Source organism: Bactrocera tryoni, chromosome 1, assembly GCF_016617805.1.
Source record: "Bactrocera tryoni isolate S06 chromosome 1, CSIRO_BtryS06_freeze2, whole genome shotgun sequence".
Lineage (NCBI taxonomy): Eukaryota > Metazoa > Arthropoda > Insecta > Diptera > Tephritidae > Bactrocera > Bactrocera tryoni.
The window spans coordinates 57017346-57039561 of NC_052499.1; the positions used below are offsets into that span (position 1 = coordinate 57017346).

The 22216-nt window shown below is 37.4% G+C and overlaps 1 protein-coding gene across 1 annotated transcript; it reads right to left on the bottom strand.

Annotated features, from left to right (window-relative positions):
* Nucleotides 1-1640: 1640 nt before the first annotated feature.
* Nucleotides 1641-18439, bottom strand: LOC120766391. Its single transcript, XM_040091832.1, has 9 exons — nucleotides 18280-18439; nucleotides 10788-10972; nucleotides 7628-7764; nucleotides 7319-7496; nucleotides 6586-7253; nucleotides 6342-6522; nucleotides 6101-6266; nucleotides 3457-3676; nucleotides 1641-3275 (listed from the first exon to the last, which is right to left on the bottom strand). The coding sequence occupies exons 1-9, from the start codon at nucleotides 18407-18409 to the stop codon at nucleotides 2807-2809; spliced, it is 2334 nt and encodes a 777-aa protein (XP_039947766.1). The 5' UTR covers nucleotides 18410-18439; the 3' UTR covers nucleotides 1641-2806.
* Nucleotides 18440-22216: the final 3777 nt, after the last annotated feature.

Genomic DNA, 22216 nt, shown 5'->3' on the forward strand with positions numbered 1-22216 from the left:
TAGCTAGGGACACTTGCGGGTTAGACATTTATAAAAAGTGAGCATGGTCCCAGCTCCTAAATGGTCTACCAAAGCGCAAAGGTAAATTCAACCAAGCTTGCTGAAAAAGGGTTCTTTAGCATTTTTTCATGCACTGTGAAAATTAGTAAAATCAGATAATTATAATGCTTACTCACATACTTATAACGGTTATTTGAAAACTATTAAAAGTATGCCAATTCTCTGAATATATATATATACAAGTATATCACAAGCCTTCATAGGTTTGGGCGTAAAAATAGGACAAAGGCGGTTACACCGCCTACCTTTAGCTGAAATCCTATAGCTCAGGAAGAACTTAACTAATTTCAACCAAATTCTGTTTGTGCGGTTATCCAAACTTTCCTCTAATTCGCTGTGAAAATCGGATGATAACCCCGCCTACTTCCCATACAATAAACTTTTAAATCCCATCTGATTCTTTCACTTTACAGTATACAAATCAAACATCAATATGTTATCGGAATAAATCTAGCGCCCAAAAATTGTTGAAAACGGAAAATAATTTTTTAAGGATTCAAAACTCTGAACATGTGGACCTTAGTGAATATGGCTAAATTTTAGCCGAAAATATCGGTCAAGAATTGAACATTTTTGTGATGACAGAATGTACATGTGGCAAAAATGCATAAGCTCCAGTCTTTCTTAGACCCCATATACTTATTACTAAAGATTTTCAAATTTCCGGTTGACTCTATACCGCATTATGGTCAATATGAAATCTCATTGAAATACAGAAAGAATCTCTCTTTGATAACAGTGTGTCCTCTTGCTTAAAATAGCCCTTCCTTACTTGTTTTAACTCGGACTGCGGTATGGAACGACATGCCGTATTTTACGTCGAGATCTTAAACTGAAAGCGTATGAAATTACCAAGCCACATCGCATCATTTCGAACCAAACTTTGTTCAGCGATGATGCCTATTTCTGTCTTAATGGGTATGTAAACAAGCAAAATTGCCGCATTTGGGACGAAGCTCAACCTGAAGAGATGCAATAACTGCCATGTCATCCAGAAAAAAAAACAGTTTAGTGTGGCGATCGCGCCATGATTTGATGTCTGAAATTGAAGCTTGTGATCTCGGCGACATTTGGTTTCAAAACGACGGCGCCACTTCCCGAACACTGCATCAATCAATGGATTTTTTGAGTGAATACTTCGTAGAGCAGATAATTTCACGTTTTGTGCCGGTCGATTGGCCAACAACATCGTCGGATATCACACCGTTAGACTTTTTTCTGTGGGAATATGTAAAGTCTAAAGTCTATGCGAACAATCCCGCTTCGATTCAGGTCTTGAAGCATAACATCACACGGGTCATTCGCCAATTATCAGCCGAAATGCTCGTACGAGTCACCGAAAATAGGACTCAATGGATGGACCATCTGAATCGTAGCCGCGTCCAGCATTTGAAAGAGATAATCTTCAAAAAATTAATGCCAAATAATGATCTTTTGAATGATAATAAGTATTGCCCATAAATTTGAAGTTTCTGTGTTATTTCTTTAAAAAAGTAAGAAACCTCACATCATCGTAATTATGAAACAAAATTCAATAAATAATAATATTTTTTATAAAGAAAAACTGAAAATTTATTTTCACAAAAACAAAAAAAGCAACTTAAATCGATTCATTGACCGGCATTGAAATGATTCAAATTCGTTATTTGAATTTCAGCTTCGAACAAAAGCTACCAAATAATAATCAAAATGAACAAAAATAATTTTGTAATAATATTAACAATAACAAAATGAAACCGTTAGGTACACAATATAATTAATTCGAATAAACAATGCAAATATAAATAACAAACATTAACTAGGGGAGGTGTGTGGTGATGACATAAAGTTTGAAAGCAAACATCCGCATTAAAAAGGCATACACAAATAAATAAATTCGTTTACAAAACCTTGCAATTGTGTTGGAAAATGTTCAATTTTCAATACTAAAGTAAAAACTGATTTTTCCACCAATTATGTACCTAAATGTAAATAAATATGTAAATTCTGTAGAAAATAATCATCTTAAGTTAGCTTATTTACAAATAGTTATTTGGTAAACTACAAACATAATTGCTAAACTAATTAGAAATAATTAATTTCTAAAACATAGCAAGCCTTAAGAGTGTCCTAAGTAATTAGATTTAGACTTAAAGCGAACCGAACAAACGGAAAACTTAATGGAACAGTTCAGCTTTTAGAAAGCAGCTAAGTTAATGTATGTACATATGTATAAGCTTAAAATAAAATTGCAAACAGTTGATATGTTACACGAGTACTTTTTCTTTTTGTTGTCTGTATGTATTATATGTATGTATATATACAATGCAGCAATTGGCAGCTGACTAAATACCTAAAAACCTAAAAGTTATCATTAAATTTGCAGCTCAACTCAAATGAGTGCCTCAATGCGGAGAAGCGTTTCAAAACACAAAAAAAAAAAAATACAAAAAAAAAATATGAATAATGTCCCTAAAAACTATACAATATTTACAGGAAATGAAAAACTACATTTTGTGCTTGCTTACAATTAGGTCTAACAAAAATCATAAAGAAGAAACAAAAAAAAGAGAGATAATAGTAAAAGAAAGTAGGCTTGTAACTAAATTAATTTACACACTATTCAATTGGTTATATGTCGATATATATATATGTATATAGATATACGAGTATAGTATATGTAGATATAGGTTTGTGTGATAAGCTAGTTCAACTAGCAACTTAACAATTCCATTGAGTTTTTGGCTTAACGCTAGCAAAGCACGGCTTAAAATATAGATTGTTGCTGATTTTGTTGTTGTTGTTGTTGTTGCTGGTGTTGTATTTGTTGGTTCAGCTGAAACATGGGTTGTGGCGATGTGCGGTGTTGGCGTTGTTGTTGTTGATGTTGATGTTGCTGCTGCTGCATTTGATTGAAGCGCTGCATGTGTGAGTTGGTTTGTTGTTGCTGCGCATGCTCCAACTGAAAGCCGCCACCATTTAGGTGGTTCTGATGAGCATGCGCCTGTTGCTGCTGATGCTGATGTTGTTGCGATTGTGGTGGCGTATGCTGCGAGTGCAATTGTGGTTGTTGTTGCTGTGGCTGTGGTGTCGAGCTCAAGGAAGACAGTGAGGCTGTCGAGGATGCCGGCCCAATCCCCACTAACATTTGCGACTTGGAGTTTCTCGTTAGCGGCTTGTGATTCTTGACGCCGTCGGAGGAATGCTGCCACTGCCAGCAGGCGCGACAAAAGTATCTGTTATTAAATAAAAAAATAAAAAAATTAAAATTAATAAAATATATTAAAATTTTCAAAAATTAATGCAAAAAGTAAAGTATTATATAAGAACATATTTGTAAGAAAATACTTTAATACTTTTTATATAATATATCGTTTATTTTTCCAAATAACTTTTTTCTTTTTACTTTTAACTTACCTAAAGCACGACAGTTCGCGACAGAAGTATGGTCCATGCTGCACACCACAGATAGAGCAGAGCGAGTCTTCGAGATATGGATCCACCTGCACTTTTTTGGTGAACTTAGACGTGCGTATTTCGATGAACGCCGCCGAAACCGCCTTCATGTACGAGCGATTGTTGTTGAAAGTAACGCGTCCGGAACCAATGGGATACTTGTATTTGTCGGTATCAATACCTTGAAACAAGATAGTGTATTTTACATTAGTTGATAATAATAGTGTATCAGTAATGCTTGCTCAAACATACTTCCAATATTTATCTCATTAGATATGAGGAATTTACTGGGAAGCAAATTGCACTTAATATGGTGATATTTTTACTTAATCATAAACTCTTTCTTGCAGCGAACAGACAAGCTTGACAGCTATACGCTATAGTAATTCAATAACAGTTGTTCCGACAGATGAGCAGTGTCTTGGATAGGAAAGGACAAGTATAAAATCTCTTAAACTTTTACAACAGAAGTGCGGCCATGCCTAAATAGCCTCAGCTTATCTGCTGATAATTTATAAAGGACGATCTATTTCGAGGTCCTATACTTTTTTAAAGAAAAATCACAGAAACTTCAAATTTATTGGGGACTGTTTTTTTTATCATTCGAAAGAACATTCTTTGGCTTTTAGGTTTTAAAGATTATCTCTTTCAAATTTTGGCTGCCGATACGCCTCCGATGGTCCATCCGTTGAGTCCAATTTTCGGTGACTCGTTCGAGCATTTCGACATCGAAGCGGTATTGTTCACATAGACTTTAGACATTACATACTCCCACAGGAAAAAGTCTAACGGTGTAATAACACACGATATTGGTGGCCAATTGACCGGCCCAAAACGTGAAATTATCTGTTCACCGAAGTGTTCTCTCAACACATCCATTGTCATCGTCTTGTTGAAACCAAATGTCGCTAAGATCACGAGCTTCAATTTCAGGCATCCAATAGTCGATTATCGTGTCGCGATAACGGTTGCCATTGAAGGTTAAGTTCTCATCAGCATAATTTTTTAAAGAAATATGCACCGATGACTCCACCGGCCTACAAACCACACCACGAGTTTTTTCTGATTGAAATGGCAGCTCTTGAATCTCTTCAGGTTGTTCTTCATGCGGCAATTTTGCTTATTTATATACCCATTGAGCCAGAAATGAGCCTCATGGCTAAATAAAATTTCTCAACGGTCTTCTCTGAGCTACGGCTGCTATATTCCCTTCACTGCGTGCTGGACATGGTATATTCGGTCGAATATTATCTAATAATGAGGAGTAATGGTGTTGAGACTAGTACGCTCAGTAGGCCGATTATATTGACCATAAGTTGAGCGAAGCGTGCGAATCACATTCTTTACGGTACGTGAGTTTTCGTAATAAAGTTGAACAGTTTATAGACCACGTTCAGGCGTAAGGCTTTCCATGATGAAATGTCAAACAATACTGAATCAAATTAACATGACTGCTGGATATGACTCACGCGTGATCTGTCAGTGAAAGATTATTGAAAAGAGTGCCTCTACTTGGAGCAACCGTTATTTGAAGACATTTCTTCGACAGTAATGTATCGTCAATTTTGTATATAAACCTTATTGGTAAAAATAAATATATTTTAAGTATAAGAACTTGATTTTTATAGATCAGTTTTTATGTAGGTTTCTCTTATAGTAGTCGTATGTCGACGGTTCCAAAAACTGGGCATAATCATTTCGGAAAACTCGGAGATTCGATAGCGCTATGCGACAAAATGGACGTTTGTTGTTGAATATTGGACCAATTATTTCTATATTTAGTCCCTAGTAAAAAAGAAAGTTCTCCGTCACAAGACGTTCTCGACCTAATATCGTTACAGTCTCAAAGGTCAGCTGGCTAGTGATCTGAAAATTTTGTTGTGAATTTGCACTTTGGGAGATTGCTTGATTATGAAGTTTTATGGAAAAGTTGTTTGAAATTAGAACAAAAATTATTCATTTCGAATTTCGTACTTATGGCTATCACGACAGTGTTTTAGGGCGACCATAGATCTAGTTTTCTACTAACACCAGATCTTAGACTATTATCTTGACGTACATACATACATATATCCCCAGTACTCAAACTTGAGATAATTTACATGACATAGGCGGTCAAAAGAGACGGTTTTTGGATGGATAGAGATCGTGAATATTTTCCTCTTGTGCTTATTTTTAAAGGCCACGTTAGCTCCATCGTAAGTTTTAAAAGAAATATGGACCAATGATGTTTTTAAAGGAGTCCCTTTTCAACTTTTCAAATAAGTCAATTTCTATATAGGGAACTCTATACACTATAAAACACCCTATATGGTATTGACTCTCACTGCATTTTTCAGCGATTGACTCGTTTGCTATTGGCATTTGTGGGAGCGGCTTGATATTAGTTGAGAAGTAACTATGCAGCAAAGTAGACTATGTAGGATAGGGTTTCCATAGCTTGATCACGACTTATTTTTGTGCACATCTTGCAATTTCAAATCTTTGAAAATATCCATTTCAAGTCATTTTGCAATTAAAACTATTTGGTTTTGGTAAATTTTTTCTTTTTCATAAAATTTTAAATATTTTATATAAATATGGCGTAAAAGGTAAATAATCTCACCTGCATATAGCACGCCATCAAAAAGGTCATCCATTATCTTTGCGAGACCCTCTGCGGTGAGCTTGCCATGCAATGCGCCCACAAATACGGTTTTGGTTGGATCTAATTTCTGTGACGTGGACTTGACAAAATTTGAATCGGCGATAATCCAAGGAATGACCTCAACCTGTAAAAAAAGAGTTTATAATATTTTGAAATTGGCTGATTGAAGCAAAACTTTTTTAAAAGCGGAATAACTTACGTCCTTGGCTTTAATGCGTCGAGAAGAAATCTTGAAGTAATAAATCCCACCACTCTGTGAGTCATCGACTTGTAAAACGCAAGCGGATAGTAGAGCCTTCACTTGTTTGTCGGATTCAAAGATTATGTAGACATAACCCTTCGGTTGCGCCGCTTGTTGCTCTTTGCCGGGCCACTCGACTCTGTAGAAAATAAAAATGGTCCAATACTCTACTGAAAATAAGAAGCACTGATGTATACTTTACCTAATTTGTCCAAACGGCTTGAATATCTGTATTAGCGATTGTTCGCTTATGTCCCAGGGTATGCCGCCGAGAAACACTTTAGGCGAGTAATTTAACATGCGGTGCGAACGCGGCGGCAACTGCCCGCTCCAAGTGCAAGTGGCATCATAGAGTGCGGCCGAACTGCGATAGAACTTTGCAACGCGGTCCAAATGCGCATCTGCGGCGGCGGCCGACTGCGGTTGTGCTTGTGGCTGTGGCAAGCCCTTGAACTGGTTCATGCCATTGCTATAGCCCTGCAGCAAGTGATTGAGCAGTGGCACCTGTTGCGACTGTGCCTGCAATAACTTGAGCGTGTTGAATGCCTGCATATTTTGCAGCTTCGACAGTTCCAAATCGACAGCGGTGAGTGCATCGAAGTTCTGCAATTGCTGTTCGTCGAAGAGATTTGTGGTAAAGCTCGACATACCGTTATTGCCATTCCCCAGATTGCCCAGAGAGGTAGTAGATGTTTGCTGTTGCTGTTGCTGCCCGAACGGCAATGACTGCTCGAAATGCAGTGATGATGGCAGCTGTTGCGGATGCGTTGACAGCTGTGTTAGTTGTTGTTGCGACAATTGCGATGACAATTGCTGCTGCTGCTGCAGTGAAATTTGCGAGTCATTATTGTCTGCCACAGAGAGCAGGTTCTGTTGCGATTAGAAGGTAGTAATTTTAGATGAATAAATATTTTTACTGAGTTGTGGCAACTTACGATCATATCTATCAAATTGTGCTCCACATTGGATTGATTGCTGTTCTGACTCTCCGGCGAGTTCGAGCGACTATTCGAGAGACAACCACCAATGCCGCTGCCCACGAAATTATTCTGATACATCAACGGTATCGAATCAACCGATAGACCATTGGCGCTCGATGAGTTGCTGCCATCGCTACAATTTCAAATTACAACGAAAAAATAGAATAATTTTTAAATATTATGTCCAATAAGATGCCGTTCGAGCAATAAGTGTATATGAAATGTTAAAATATTTATTTTAAAAAAGTTAAAAGTGAGCTTTACCTGACTAAAGGTGAATTGAGAAAAGAGCGATTGTAAATAGTGGTGGGCGTACTTGGCGATAAAGGTGCAGAACAATCGAAGCTGATGTTTCTTTGAAATACCTTAAGTGGTGTGTTATTTTGTGCAACATTTTCAAACTAAAATCAAATTCGTTTCCATTTCATTTAAAGAAAAAAGTAGAAGAACATACAACAAGAAAAGGAAAATAAACAATAAATATGTTAAAATTAAAAATCAAAATCCATAATAGTCAATAATAGTTGGAGGAGAGTTTTTCAGCGCAAAAAGGCAGAGACAAAATTCTTAAAGGCATTATTTTATGTTAGTATGTATTTTTTTATATAAACTACTTCATTGAACGATTTGATATAACCACAACATTATATTTGTAAACTAATGCATACAGATATTAAATAAAATATGAGTTAACTATCTATTTTGATCTAGGTGTCTGTCACAAAATTTTTTGTGTCTAGTCCTTGATGGATCCTTCGAACTTTTCACAGACTTCCGTTTCTGGATAGTAAATGACAAATAAAATCTTTGTCCACTAATCAATATTTATTTCAATAGCTAGCCCAAAATCCTTGCATGACGATTCCTAACTTCGCTAGTGACAATATGTTAACACTTCTTCATTCGAGTATCGGCTAGCCTTGCCGCGATCTTAACTAACGCGGGGATTGCTGAAATTGAGATCAATGTAAGCCTTAAAGGTTCATCTTTCTTATTGATGTCTGAAGAGAATGAGTTCTTGGCAACGTAGATGAGTGATCTTTTTGTAAATTTTCTGACCGAGAGTGAATAATAAGAGTTTTTCTGGGTTTCAAACCAATCAATTGGGGATTCGATTATAACTGGTAACGATTCATTAGACATACATGATAAGAACGATCACTGTTCTCTGAAGTTAACTTTGACAGTTGTGTAGAGAAAGATTAGATATATTCATCGCACCATTTACTATTCATTTTTTTACAAAATGTGAAATGAACTATCAGATCTTCTTTAAGGACGCTTGCCTTGGATTTGGTCATTTAGAGCAGAAACTGGAAATAGGGCTTAAATTCAAGCGACATGCATAATTATCAAAACGGAATCTGCAGCAGGTCTGATTCGGTAATAGCCCAGTAACCACATTTATGCTGCTTAATTTGGTTAGGAAAATATATACATTTTAGTTTATTCAATGATTACTAATATCAAATGCTTGAAAACTCAATATTCTAAAAAAATTTCTTAATCGGTTCCAATTTTTTGAATGGATGCTGGTTGGAATATACAGTAAGATTAATGAATCCATTGTGCTATTTCAAATCTGATTAAATCTTCCACTTTCACCTAGCTTCTAAAATTTGTAATGTGTTCTTAATGACCGATCCAAGTTCTTCCAAGGAATCTTTTTTATTTGTAAAAGATATTATAGTTTCGGTGTAACTGAAGTTATGTTTCTTTTTCTTGTTATTCTCTTGCAACCTGTTGCTACAGAGTATAATAGTTTTGTTCACCTAACGGTTCTTTGTACAGGCTTTCCGGAAAGTAATAGGACTGAGTAGATTTGAAAGAATTCATTGAACCAATCGATGCAATTCTTTAAAAACTTTCAAAATAGGCTTCTTCTGCGTCGATGTAGCCCTGGAGGCGTGATTTCCAAGCATTGAAGGCGTTACGGAAGGCATTCTCCGGAATAGCCTTGAGAGCCGAGGTGCATGCTGCTGCGATCCCCTTTCATCGGCCTTTCCAGCAAGGAAACAAAAAAGTCTAAGGAGGGCACATCTTGGCTGTAGCGTGCCTGTTTGTCCTGACTCTCCAGGTGCTCGGAGACAAGTGACCAGCCGCTCGTTCGTTAGCTAGGAACGCCCTCTACCGAATCCAGTGGTTGCGCGCACGCCTCGAATTACAGTCGCGGCGGAAGAAGATTAGACCTATTACTTTCCGGACAAACCCTGTATCACCTAAAATTGATCGAGTTAGATATAGGGTTATATATGTATGTAAATGACAAGATAAGGAGACGAGTTGAAATCCAGGTGACAATTTGTCTGTCCGTCCGTCCGTCTGTATAGGCCGTAACTTCATTAAAAATTGGCATATCTTGATGAAACTCTTCGGAGATGGGCGAAAACGTTTGAACGTATGGATAATCCTTCCCTGACAATGGTATGTCTGGTTAAGTCGGGTCAATATTTTTTGAGCCCCCAAATACGTAATATAAATATTTTCAAATTTCTAGGTGACTTTATACCGCAATTAGTGGCCAATACACGCGTGATGTTTTGCTCCGATGCCTGAATGGAAACGGGATTGCCCATAGAGCGTAGCGATGTCGCTTGGTAAGATCTATCGGCTTCATTTCCTGTTCAAAACTGTATTTTGGGGCTCGATTTAGGGGCTCGTCGTAAAATGCCCCATGTCGTTCTATACGTCTATCCGAGAGGCGCCAAATCGACTCCCCACAGTCCCAACTACGGTTGGTATATTCTATTTTCTTCACTGCAACCTGGACGCGGTATATTAGTAAACAAATAACACGACAGTTTGAAACGACTCACGTGTGATCTGTTAAAAGAAGCCTATTGAATAAGTACCTCTACTTAGATCATCCGTAAGTATGTGGTATTGGCAAAAATGGATAAAATCGGGTGATACTAACCCTAACTCCTGTATATTATCTGATTTTCGTTTAACAAACCTTATAACGAATATATCGGTCAGTGGCGATTTATATATACATATATATGTACATATGTATAATAAATGAAATCGTAGGATGATTATATATATAATTTTTTGGTTGCACCCAAACTTAGCCTTTCCTTACTTGTTTTTTTTTTCTAAAATTACGATTTAAACAATTCTAACTGCATATTTTTTACAACAATAACTTACAGCAAACTTATAAGTGTGATTAAGTAAACTACATCGAGCCATTTAAGCAGTAAAATTATGTACTTCTTTATATACTTGTATGTTAGTTAAGCATATTTATATTTAAGTAAAGCCGCAGTGCAGTGCAAAATGGTGCATTTAACATACTACTGTGCAAAATAGCAAAAACAATTAGCTGCAATATTATTACGATTATTTGGTGGCAGACGCTAGCTGATGCCAAATAGGGCAAAGCTTTTAACTTCCGATAATTCGCAATAAAAATACTCACCTGAAAGATGTCAAAAGAATTTGCTGACAGGGTGCCGGGCGAGGCAGAGGATTGCGATGAACTCGGTGTTAATGGCGTGTAGGCGGCCATCGATGTAGACAGCGTGTCCCCATTGGTGCCCAACAGCAACGGATTTGTGGTCGATTTGCCAAAGCCAAGGAAATCATTAATGGCAATCGGAGGTTCTATTGGAGATATAAATGAAGTAATGAAGGAGCTCAATATATGTATATAGAATTTGAAATATATTTTTATTTTAGTATTTGTGTGTATGTTTTTGGAACGTATTAATTTTGAGTTTAATTTTTCATTATTTGCTGCTAAAGCTGAGAGAGAAGGAAGACGCATTTATTGTGTCATATGCGGAGTTCCGCATTTGCCTACATTAGATTTACAATTATAATGAGCGGACGCAGCTCCGATCTAATTGGTTGACAGGCTGCTAACTGCCGCTCACACATAAAAACCCAAATAATGACAAAGTGTAAAACAACAAAGAATACTTTTGTGCGCTAAACAGGGTGTTCCCTGCTATTTCTAACCAAATTTCGTATGCGGAGTCGTTGTGAATGTTGGAAAAGGCTTACGGTGATTCAGACGGCCGAGAGATCGTTAAAGACATGCCTCGTTCTAGACGACATTCGACCCCTTTAGAGGATGAAAATAATAAAAAATTGAAGGATAAGATGTTTAAAAATCGTTGAGGAAAGTGTCAGAGGTCATATCACGAGATGCTAGTCCGTTCGAATGATTTTGGTGGATATTTCGGGTATGAATTACATTCTTGCTTGACTCGTTTCTTTGAAACTGTTTTCTTTTTTTTTTTAAGAGTACCGTGAACAGATCTCTTTGGACGTGCTTGATCGAGCGAATTCCGATTCTACATCTATGGAAAGCATATAACTGTTTGTTAGTTTGACATACAAACAAGTCAACAATCATCGGATTGGAGGGGAAAAAACGTGAAAAAGGCAAAAAAACAAAAAAACAAAAAAACACGTAAAAGCTGCTAAAAAATCAAGGTGATGCTCGTTTAAGAGATAAAATAAAATTCGCTGAAGGAGCTAAAGGCCACCCCAAAAAGTGCTTATGAAAAGTGTTTCGAGGACTGGAAAAATTGTGGTATCAGTGTATTACATCTACTTGGGATCACTTTGAAGGCGATAATTATTTAAGACTAATTAAATATTTTGCTTTTCTACAATTTCTGTATGTTTTTTTGTCCCAATGTCAATCAAAGTAAACGGATATTTCCAGTATAAAGACAAACACCTAATTTACCAACCTAAATTAACAATTTTCTAAATTCTTTTTGACTTTATACCACATAAACCAGTTAATATGTGAGCAAATTCAACGAGAGTCTCTTAACAATGTAGCTGAGAACTCTCTATTAACGAACTTTTCATGGGTTTGCGCATGCGACAACGAAACTGTGAAACAATCTAGCGGATGGCGCTGCAAAATGAGCCGAAACCGAAAAAAACGGCAAAGTTGGTTAAAAATCAGACTAATAGTTTCCTTTTAGCTTATGGCTTCCCTTGATCACCGTGGTGTGGTTCTGCATGAACAGTCAAAAAGGAATACTATTTGTCCATTTTGAGTAATCTAAGTGAAGAATTCGTCGAAAAAGATCTGAGTTGTGAAAATCTATGGATTTATCACCGAAATAATTCGTCGTCACTTTCTAACATCATTATGACTGACTTGCTGGCCAAACAAGAAACGAGAGCTATCGTTTAGACACCGTATTTGCCAGATTTAGCACGCTATGAAATTTTTTGCTTTCGAAGCTGAAAAATACTTTCAGTGAACGCGCCATGAGTCCATCGAAGTCATCAAAAGTCATTCGCTGAAGACATTGTAGGTTATATCAGCCAAGGCTTGTAACAAATGTATGAAAATTATACTAAGTGTTGGCGTGCTTGTTTTGGTTCAAAAGAAACCTACTTCCTAGACAATAATCAGTATTTGTTTTAAAATACTTGAAAATGTTGTTTTTTTTTTTGGTCAGTTAGTGACAAATTTGAAAACTCTGAAAATATGCGCTCGGCTTTGTTATTTGACAATTGCTTGCTTGTTTACCCTCAATTTTCCTTATCAATTGTTTTCATTTCTTTTAAAAATATAAAATTTGGCGATGTTTTCCAATCTGACAACTCTAATCAATACACCCTTTATTACATATACGTAGTAAGTGTAAGTGCAGTAAATGCAACACTGTATAAAATTCTTTAAACATGGCGACAAATGAAGTCAATTGGTGCTAGGCGTATAACACGACAACTTGGGGACAGCGCTGAAGAAGGCCAACAGAAACAACAACCAAACAAAACAAAAATATATTTACATGCAGTGAGTGTGTGTGCAATTGTTTGTATGACTTGCACTCGAACGCAAGCAATAATAATGCCTGTTAATGCAATGAAATATGCCCACAATAAATCAAATTTATCTGTAGTAATTTTTATTTCTGCAACTATTAGTATTACTATTGCCGTTGTTGCATGCAACCATGAGTGCGTTGTTTAGTTGTTGTTGGCGTCGCCAACACAACCGCATTCCCCAATGTGAGCTGCTTCAAACACACACATATATGCACATATAACGGTATATTACATTCTTAAGTATGTTGCCATAATATTAGTTCGACTTTGCCGCCATTTTTCCTTTGACATTCTGCATTTCCTTTGCCTACTCTTTCAGTTTTCTTTTAAACTTTTCAAGTATAAAGCAAATATAATAAATTAAAAGCATGCATGTGTGTGTGTGTATGGTGTGTGTTTTTCCGCCTTCGGTGCTCAATTCGTTTAGAAGGCGATGGCATTTTATGCCAATAGGCACAGCAGCGTATACTTGGCGTCCGCTCAGCATAAATACTGGCCAAAGAATATATTTCTTCGAAATTCTCATTGCCCACAAGGCGTACAAACACAGCAAACCACTGAAGTATATGCAAATATAATTAACTGCAAATATATATGTATGTATATGTGCAAATATTTGTACGAATTATAAAGTATATTCGTTGTTTGTATGTGTTTATTGTCGGCCAACTCGCTTCTAATGCTGTCACAGTGTTCAACTGCCAAAATCGCCTGAATATGTAGTTGGTTGAAGGATTCTTCATTTTTGAATGAGTAAATCAATATTTATTTCGATATTTTCTATTAAGTTGTATATGTGACCTGGTCTACGAAAAGGGAGCTAACGTGCGAAAACTAGTTTTCTGGGAAACAACTGTTAAAAATAAACAACTCATCTTCCATCCGAATCAACTAAAAAGTGAAAAAAATTGATTTTTTGACACCTAAGCCCCCTTTCCGTAGACCAGGTCACTTATATTCTTCTGAATTCGTAATTTAATTTGGTTTTCTGCTTTAAAATAGAGAGTGACTCGTGAGTGGAGAAATTTGAATGCTGTTACTTTCCCTTTTTAGAAAGCGTCACAATCGTCTGAACGAAAATTTAGATTTCTAGTAGATAATATTATATGATATCGGCATCACCTTCCTAATTAAGGGACCGGACATTCCAGATGCAGTGTATTATAGTTCATCTATAAAAAAGATTACAACTTAAGGGCTGCCCAGCTTGTTGATGTCCTCGTGAGAGTACATCACCGTCACCATGAAGTGCGATCGATAGGACAAGGACTAAGATGAATAGGCCCTTGTGACATTTACTACAGTGGCCATATAAAAGTGTGCAAGTTCGGTATGTGATTCGTGGGGAGGAGAGAGAGACCCCGTCGCCGAGTCCTGGCATTCACCTCGGTGGAAGAACGTATATCCATAATACGCATCAAATCGAAGTTCTTCTTTATATCGCTGATTTGCGCCCACACCCCGACGGAGGAGAAGGACGATGTGACCAAAAATACTTTCTATGACCTCTTGGAACGCAACAATGCGAGGCATCTTTGTAACAACAGTTGAAAAATTCAGCCTTCATGACGATACCTCTCTAAATGGGTTGAAGCTGATCGACTTCGGTTTTCTATTCGGCTTGTACTCTTATTCTCTGATAGCGCTTATCGGCAACTCGGTATAGGGGAACTTGTCGCAGTAAATAGAAAGCGGACAGGGTACCATGCAATGATGCGGTCGATAACATGAGCGGGTTGGGATATATAGTTTGTAAGGCAACTATATGTTATCGTGAGCGGATCTAAAAAATGTCTATGCAAGCTGCATTAGTGCCTCGGTTTATCAGTTCTTGAAGCCAAGTTTCTTGAATATATCTCTGTAATGAAAAAGGTTTCCCTACAAGCACTTAATTCTCGTTGTTCAGTTTGTACGACAGCTTTATGCTATAGTAATTCGATTGCTGCGGTTTCAATAAATAAGCACATTTTTGAAGAGACAAGATCGTGTGCGAAAGCTCAGATCAATATCTCAAAAGCTGAGGGACTAGTTCGCATATATACTATATAGCCGGCAGACTGAATGAGAGACTGACGAAAATGGCTATATCGACTCAGTTCGTTATGCTGATCATTTGCATATCTATTTAATGCATTCTCCAATCTTTCTTCTGAGTTTTACAATCTTCGTGCCAAACTTAATATACCCTACCTAGGTATAAAAAACACACAACAGCTCTAAAAATAAAAGGTTTGCTGAATACTACCGATTACAACTCAACGGATGGAGAAGAAGGCGTTGTGCGCTATTGTTCAGCTCAGTGTGCTACTACAAAGTGTTGAATTAATTTTCCAATGGTTAGACTTGTGTTCAAGTTTAAATAAAATCTTAAATTTTACGATCTCATTTTTTGGAAGTAATATAGCAATCTGTATGCAAATATGCGTAATATAACAGTATAATTTAAAAAATGACAAAAATGGATGGATGCCAAATATTTTTGAGTGTCGCTAACACGAATTTGATAGACCAAATAGTATAAAATGAATTACCGAAAGATTTGGCCGAAGCGAGCTAGACAATGTGAATACAATGGTCACCACTAAGGTAGAAATGCCAGAGAATGAGCAACTAAGCACTCTGTGCTCTCTGAGGTTACATTTAAAAGCAAGATTTCCTTCTTGGAAAATTTAAATGAATTTTATTGCCGAAATAAACAATTTGTATAGTGATAAAGTGGATCTTGGAAAAATTATATATTTTATTTGACATGCCATCAGAGGCTTTGAATAACAAGAAAACTCTACCAAAATGTGTTTAAAAATTGCAGAAGTTTTGTAGAAACTAGTAAGTTTCTTTATGCAGAGTATTATTCACTTTTGACATAAAAGGAAAGCTTCTGAAGTAAAAAGCTAATGCAGTATTGGTAGTAAGCGGTTTTCGAAAAGTCGTTCCCCTCAATCATAATTATTTATATGGGAGCTCATAAATCACTAGACAGTTAGGTATTGATCATAAAAGGCCTTATAAATCGACAATGTATTTTGAGCCTAATAAAAATTTGTCATGGTGACTAATATCAATTCCAATGTTTGACTTTCAGTCGCGTAAGAGCTAAGCAATAGTGGGTAAGGTCCGTGCTGTGCAAAACCACAACTTCCATCATGTGTAGCTTCATAGTGCAGTTAACTCCATGCGTTCTACTCTTGGTAGACGGCTCTCACAGTCGCATAAAAGCTATTTGTCAAGTGAGATGCATAGGCTCAGCGCTGGAACGTAAAATACAGCAGAGATCTAGGTCATTTACAATCCGATATAATTGGAAAAACAGTGCGCTTTCTTGCAAGCCCATTGGCTTTGAAGCTCCCATAGCTTTCACAGCGGTCAGGCTCTCAAACGGATCGAATAAAGAAGCAGCTTGTTGCTTGTACTTAACTAATTAAGAACGCACATTGAGCGATTTCAATGCTAGTATAGTCGTTCTTCTAACGAAGTTAAAGCTCTCCTCCATGATTTTGGCTCTATTTCGAAGCGATGCGTGTACTGTAACCTTTATGGCAGCCATAACCGAGATCTTTATATACATATACCTGAATGTCTGGTCTTTTCGCTGAGCTTCGGTGAATTAGCCAGGACTCCACAAGTAGACTCAGTGACATAGTGGTCCAAGTTTTAAGGGCTCCAGCCGAAGAAGAGTTGGATCTTAGAGTTTCCCTCTTCGAACCTGTTTAAGCACTCAGATACACTTGAGATTTTAATGAACCATATCAGCAGTGCGATATAATTTATAAATTTAAGTAACGGGTTTTTTAATAAGAGCGCTACAAACGAGGAAGAAGGTCAGACGCTGAATGCAATTTTCTGCTGCAATTTCTCGTTCGATATTCGTACGAAATTCATCAATCGTAGCTGGCTTGTTGGCATTGACGTAGCCGCCAATTCGCCAAAAATTTTCCTTTATCATTGATCGGTAGTGATTCCCATTCACAGTCATGTGCCGGTCTTAGTCACGAAAGAAGTGTTGCCTAATGACGCCGCCGGCCCATAAATCTCAACAAAGCGTTTTTTTCGGGATGCAATGATGGCTCGTGGAGTACGTGTGGATTCTGCCTGAACAATAATGCATATTTTGTTTATTGACGGCGACATTCAGCCAGGAATGAGCTTCATCGCTGAAGATGATTTTCGTTGAAAATTCGGATCATTTTCAAGTTGTTGTTCAGCCCAGTTCCCGAAGGTACGACGACTCTGGCTGTCAGTTCTTGCATCAATTTTATCTTGTGAGGATGTAGACCAAGATCTTTACGCTAAATTCGCCACAACGACATCATAGAGATGATCAACACTTGAGAACTTTGGGTCTTCCTCAATTGATGCGCCAGCGGCAACAATATTCTCGACACTACGGACATTTCTTTGTCTCACTAGCACGAGAACAATTTTTACTAAGCCTGTGGATTAAAATCTTTCTACTAGACGCTCAATTGTTCATCTGACAGGACGATTATGACGACCATAAATTGAACGTAGCGCTCTTAAAGTTGAGGCAACGGACTCCGAATTTCGGTGGTAAATTTTAATAATTTGGACTCGTTTTTGGATCGTATATATTTCCATGATGAAATGGCAAACCTTACTGAAGAGAAATATGAAAAGAGCGGGAAAAATATGGCGTCGTTTGCTGGCCCTATCGGTCTGCTTTTGTGGCGTCCCTATTGAAAACCCCGTTTTAACCTAATATGCATAAAAACGGTGTAGAGAGTAAATCAAGTTCTTGAAAATTTATGTTCTTTTTGACATGAGTAATTTTTAGAAATATTAGATAAGTCAATTCTATTAGAATAGAGGACCTTGGTTAACAAGAACCATATATCGAATTTCATAGCGCATAAAAGGTTAATTACGAAACTATCACTAGGTTATAGATTCCAGACTTGGGCAAGGTAAACTATAATGGGAAAAGCTAATGGTTCTCCACATTTTTTTACATATGAAATACTCTTCACCAGATTTATTAGCCATTAGAAGGGAGTCTTGCAGTAGAAGGCTTCTGTCAAGTGTTTAAGTACAAATCGATTTTTTTAGTTTCAGTTCTATTTTAATAAATTTCTTTTGAAATAGCTTACCATTTAAAGGCGTTATTAGCTCATCAGCAGTCTCGTTTCGTCTACTTAGGAAATCTTGGCGTTGTTCCAGCAACGAATTAATCGAGTGTTTTGTTAGAATATCAGCACCAGCACTTGATAAGGACCTCATATTGGCAGCTGTTGAATCATGCACATCAAACTGTGGAAAAAGAAGAAAAAAATATTTTTTTTATAAGTATTTATACAGAAATTTTTATATTTTATTAAATTTTTATATGTTTTCGTAGAATTGAACAAAAATTCATTATATCTATATTATATGAAGCATATTTAACCTTGTGTGCCAGGGCGTATGCGTGACATTGAAAATGCACGCCCGAAAGCACACTTGCATTGTCCGATATACATGTTCGTGTATTTGTGCGTGTGTATTGCACTACATTGCAGCAGCAGCTGAGTTGGCACAGTCAGAGTAATTGCGAATGACGCGTTTGAAAAACCGCAACAATTTGAAACTAATGAATCGCTTACTTTTCCCATGAATTTTCGAATGCACTCAGTGGCGTGCGGCCACTTCAGTTGCCAACGCGAAGTGCTGCGAAGAAAGCACAGTGAATAAAACACACCAATACGCGGGCGCGCACTTAGCAGCAGCAGCATTGCCGCGAATGTACACGTAATAGCAGCAACAAATCATTTTGTCATCGCCGAAGCAGCAGAGGTATTTCCCCAGCAACTCGACGAATGCAATAAAAACCGAAACCGAACGGCGGCCAACAGTGCGCACACAGACATACAGCAGCCGCCACAGGCAAGCAAACCACGTCTATAACAACAATAACTACAACAATTGTGCTGGCGCTACAACTCACCCACTCACCAACTAGAAGGGGGGTGGGGGGGGTGGTTGTGAGCAAGAGCAACAGTGACTAGAAGAGGAGGGCAAACACAGCCATACGACGGGGCGGTAGCAGAGTTCGGGACGTACTTAGTGTGGCAAGTTTAGTATTGTCGACACCATCAATGGCGTGGCATGCGATGTTAGTTAGCTATAACAACAACAACAACAATATAATACTCGTAAAATCACCAACACTTGTGCAACGCCATCGAATGGTGAGTGTGGACTCTTAAGCGTTTGGCGCAATTAAAAGCGCATCAAGTGTCAGTGGAGTACCATTAAAAGACCAAATTAGTGCAAACATTGTTATCAGGCACTCACCAAACAATTTGGCAAAAATGGCGTACAACTCATTACGCCAGATTAACGAAAATTATGGCAACAAGTGATTGCCGCCCATATACAGGCACACAGACACCCACACACACGTTCACCCACATACAATTTCACACACTCTCACTCAAACACCCATATACATGCGCGAGCGCTTGCACCCGCTCTTATGCAAGCAAACCAGCACTGCCGTTACTTTCGAACAAATACTCACACATACATACATTTACGTGGCGGGAAGTCACTTCTCAACAGCACTTATGCAACTATTTCCCCAAGTACAGCTGGCACGCTTTTGAAGACGTTCTCACATTAAGCAACGTGCAGCACACACCGCTCACCTCATGCCGCCGATGCTACCGCCATCGCACGGCATCGCATTGACTTACGTAATAGAAACAAATGCGTAATTAACGTACGAAAGCAAAAACACTTCTAAATGGCGCACACACAAGTGTCTCTATGCGCGTATGTGTGTGTGTGTGTATGTGTGTTTATAGTGTCCTGAAAGGATGGTTGTAAGCATTGCTCACAGTTTGCTTACATAATTAAATACATATATACACACATACAAATGGAGAATACGTGAAAATCAAATGAACAACTTTCTTGGCATTTGTGCATTGGCTTCCTACTCACGGAAACCCAACTATAACAATAACAACAACAATGTTACCAGATAGTTTTCATTGAAAACCGAAGGTAAGGGTTTAACAGCTAAGGTAGTCGTGCAGCTAAGCCGAGATTATTATTTTTTAAGTACAGTAATTTATCTGCAGCGAAGGCTTCAGAGTAGTTGAGCATATTTCAGCCAATGGTGTGTTACTAATAATTTAGCAAGCATAACCCTACCATTTTATGCACAAGGTGAAAATATTTTTCCCTGTGTTTATTAAAATTTAACCTTACTCTTCAAATCCAAATGATCATACACATATACATATATATATATATATTTTTTGTTTCAAGAGTTCGAATTCATTGTAATGAAAAATGGAAAAAAAATATTTGTAAACTAAGGAGAGCAAATTCTACAAATCACCGATAGTTTCAGGCTTTTTGAGCCCAAGTATATTCGAAATCGACGTTATATTTAGGGTAACAAAACCACTGTAGACCAGTACAATATAGAGTGAAGATTTCGGCGAGTTTTGCTTAACAAAAAAAATCTTTGTGATCTGTCAATCTGTTTGTTTACTGCAGCTGCTTAAGTCGGTACACCTCAGTAGTGCGTTGCGATTTTTACAAGAGATAAAAATTTTGTGTTTCCAACCAAGTGTGGTGTGCGGAATCGTAGCGAAAACTTGGAGAAGGCTTACGATGATTCAGTTTTATCAAAAACGCAAGCCTACGAGTGGTACAAAGCCTTCACAGACGGTCGAGAGATCGTTGAAGACGTTCCTCGTTCTAGACAATGTTCGACCTCTTTAATTGGTGAAATGAGAGATGGCAAGGGAACTCGACTTCCCTGGCGAGTCCGTTCGAATGATTTTGGATATGAAACGCGTTTTTGCTCGACTCGTTCCGAGATGGAACCCGTTTTCAGCCGATCGAAGAGATAAAACAAAATTCGCTGAAGGCGCTGAAGGCCATCCCAAAAAGTGCTTTTGAAAAATGTTTCGAGGACTGCAAAAATCGTTGGCATAAGTGTATTGCATCTGCTGGGGATTACGTTGAAAACCAGAAAATAAATATTTATGAATAATTAAATATTTTGCGTTTTATTTACAATTTCCGGGTAATTTTTTGAAACAATATATATAAATATATATTTTTATATATTTTTTTTAACTAGATGACATCCCAAATGGTGTTTTGTGAAATGGCCGAAACTCATTAACACTACTTTTTCCGTCTATGGAGAGATTTCGGTAAGTGGCAACCCTTATATATTTATTAATTTATTTTCCAAATAGGTGGGAACTCTGTTCCAGCACTCTTGTAATGTAAAACTTTGTCAAAAAACCTTCTTTTTATTCATTTTTTAGTATATTATTTGGAAAATTTACTAATTATCGCTTTTAAAAAAAATTGGCAACACTGTAAATATTACAAAACTTTCGTTAAACACACTTACTATATATGTATATATAATTTTTAAAAATTTCGGAACATTTTACCGTCTTGGTTTTAGTTATGGTGAAAATTGTATATAATAATAAGACTTTCCAATTTTAAATTATATAAATCAAAATTCTAAAAATTTGAAATTAAAAATTTTATTATTGGCTGTTCGAAAAAATTATAAGAAACATCATGTAAAATTTTTTTAAAAATAAATCCATTATATACGTACAGACGTTATTTGCCTACCGACTCCACAAAAGTCTTCAAGTGAAGGACAATTTAATGAGGTGAACCGAAAGCGCTTACGAGCTTGACACGTATTGTAATGACACATTTTCCGGTAGTTTAGCCACTCCTGACACAAAGTCAACTCCGAGTGAATGCAAATACTTGCTCGTAATTGAGTACTTTAGCCACATGCGTTGCCGATCAGGTGAAACATTCGTTCAAGGTGCCCCAATGACTGCTCCAACACATCCACATATACCTATGCACATATCTACGTAATGACATTGCATAATCTATGAGCAGACATGTGTGTGGCGACGCCTAATGTAAATAGTACGAGTAATGCGGGGTAATACGCCATGACACATGCCCCATGAAATCTGTGAAATTCATGAAATCACCACAAACTGCGAGTGCTTATGGTTTGCGACTGCCCGGTCACTGAGT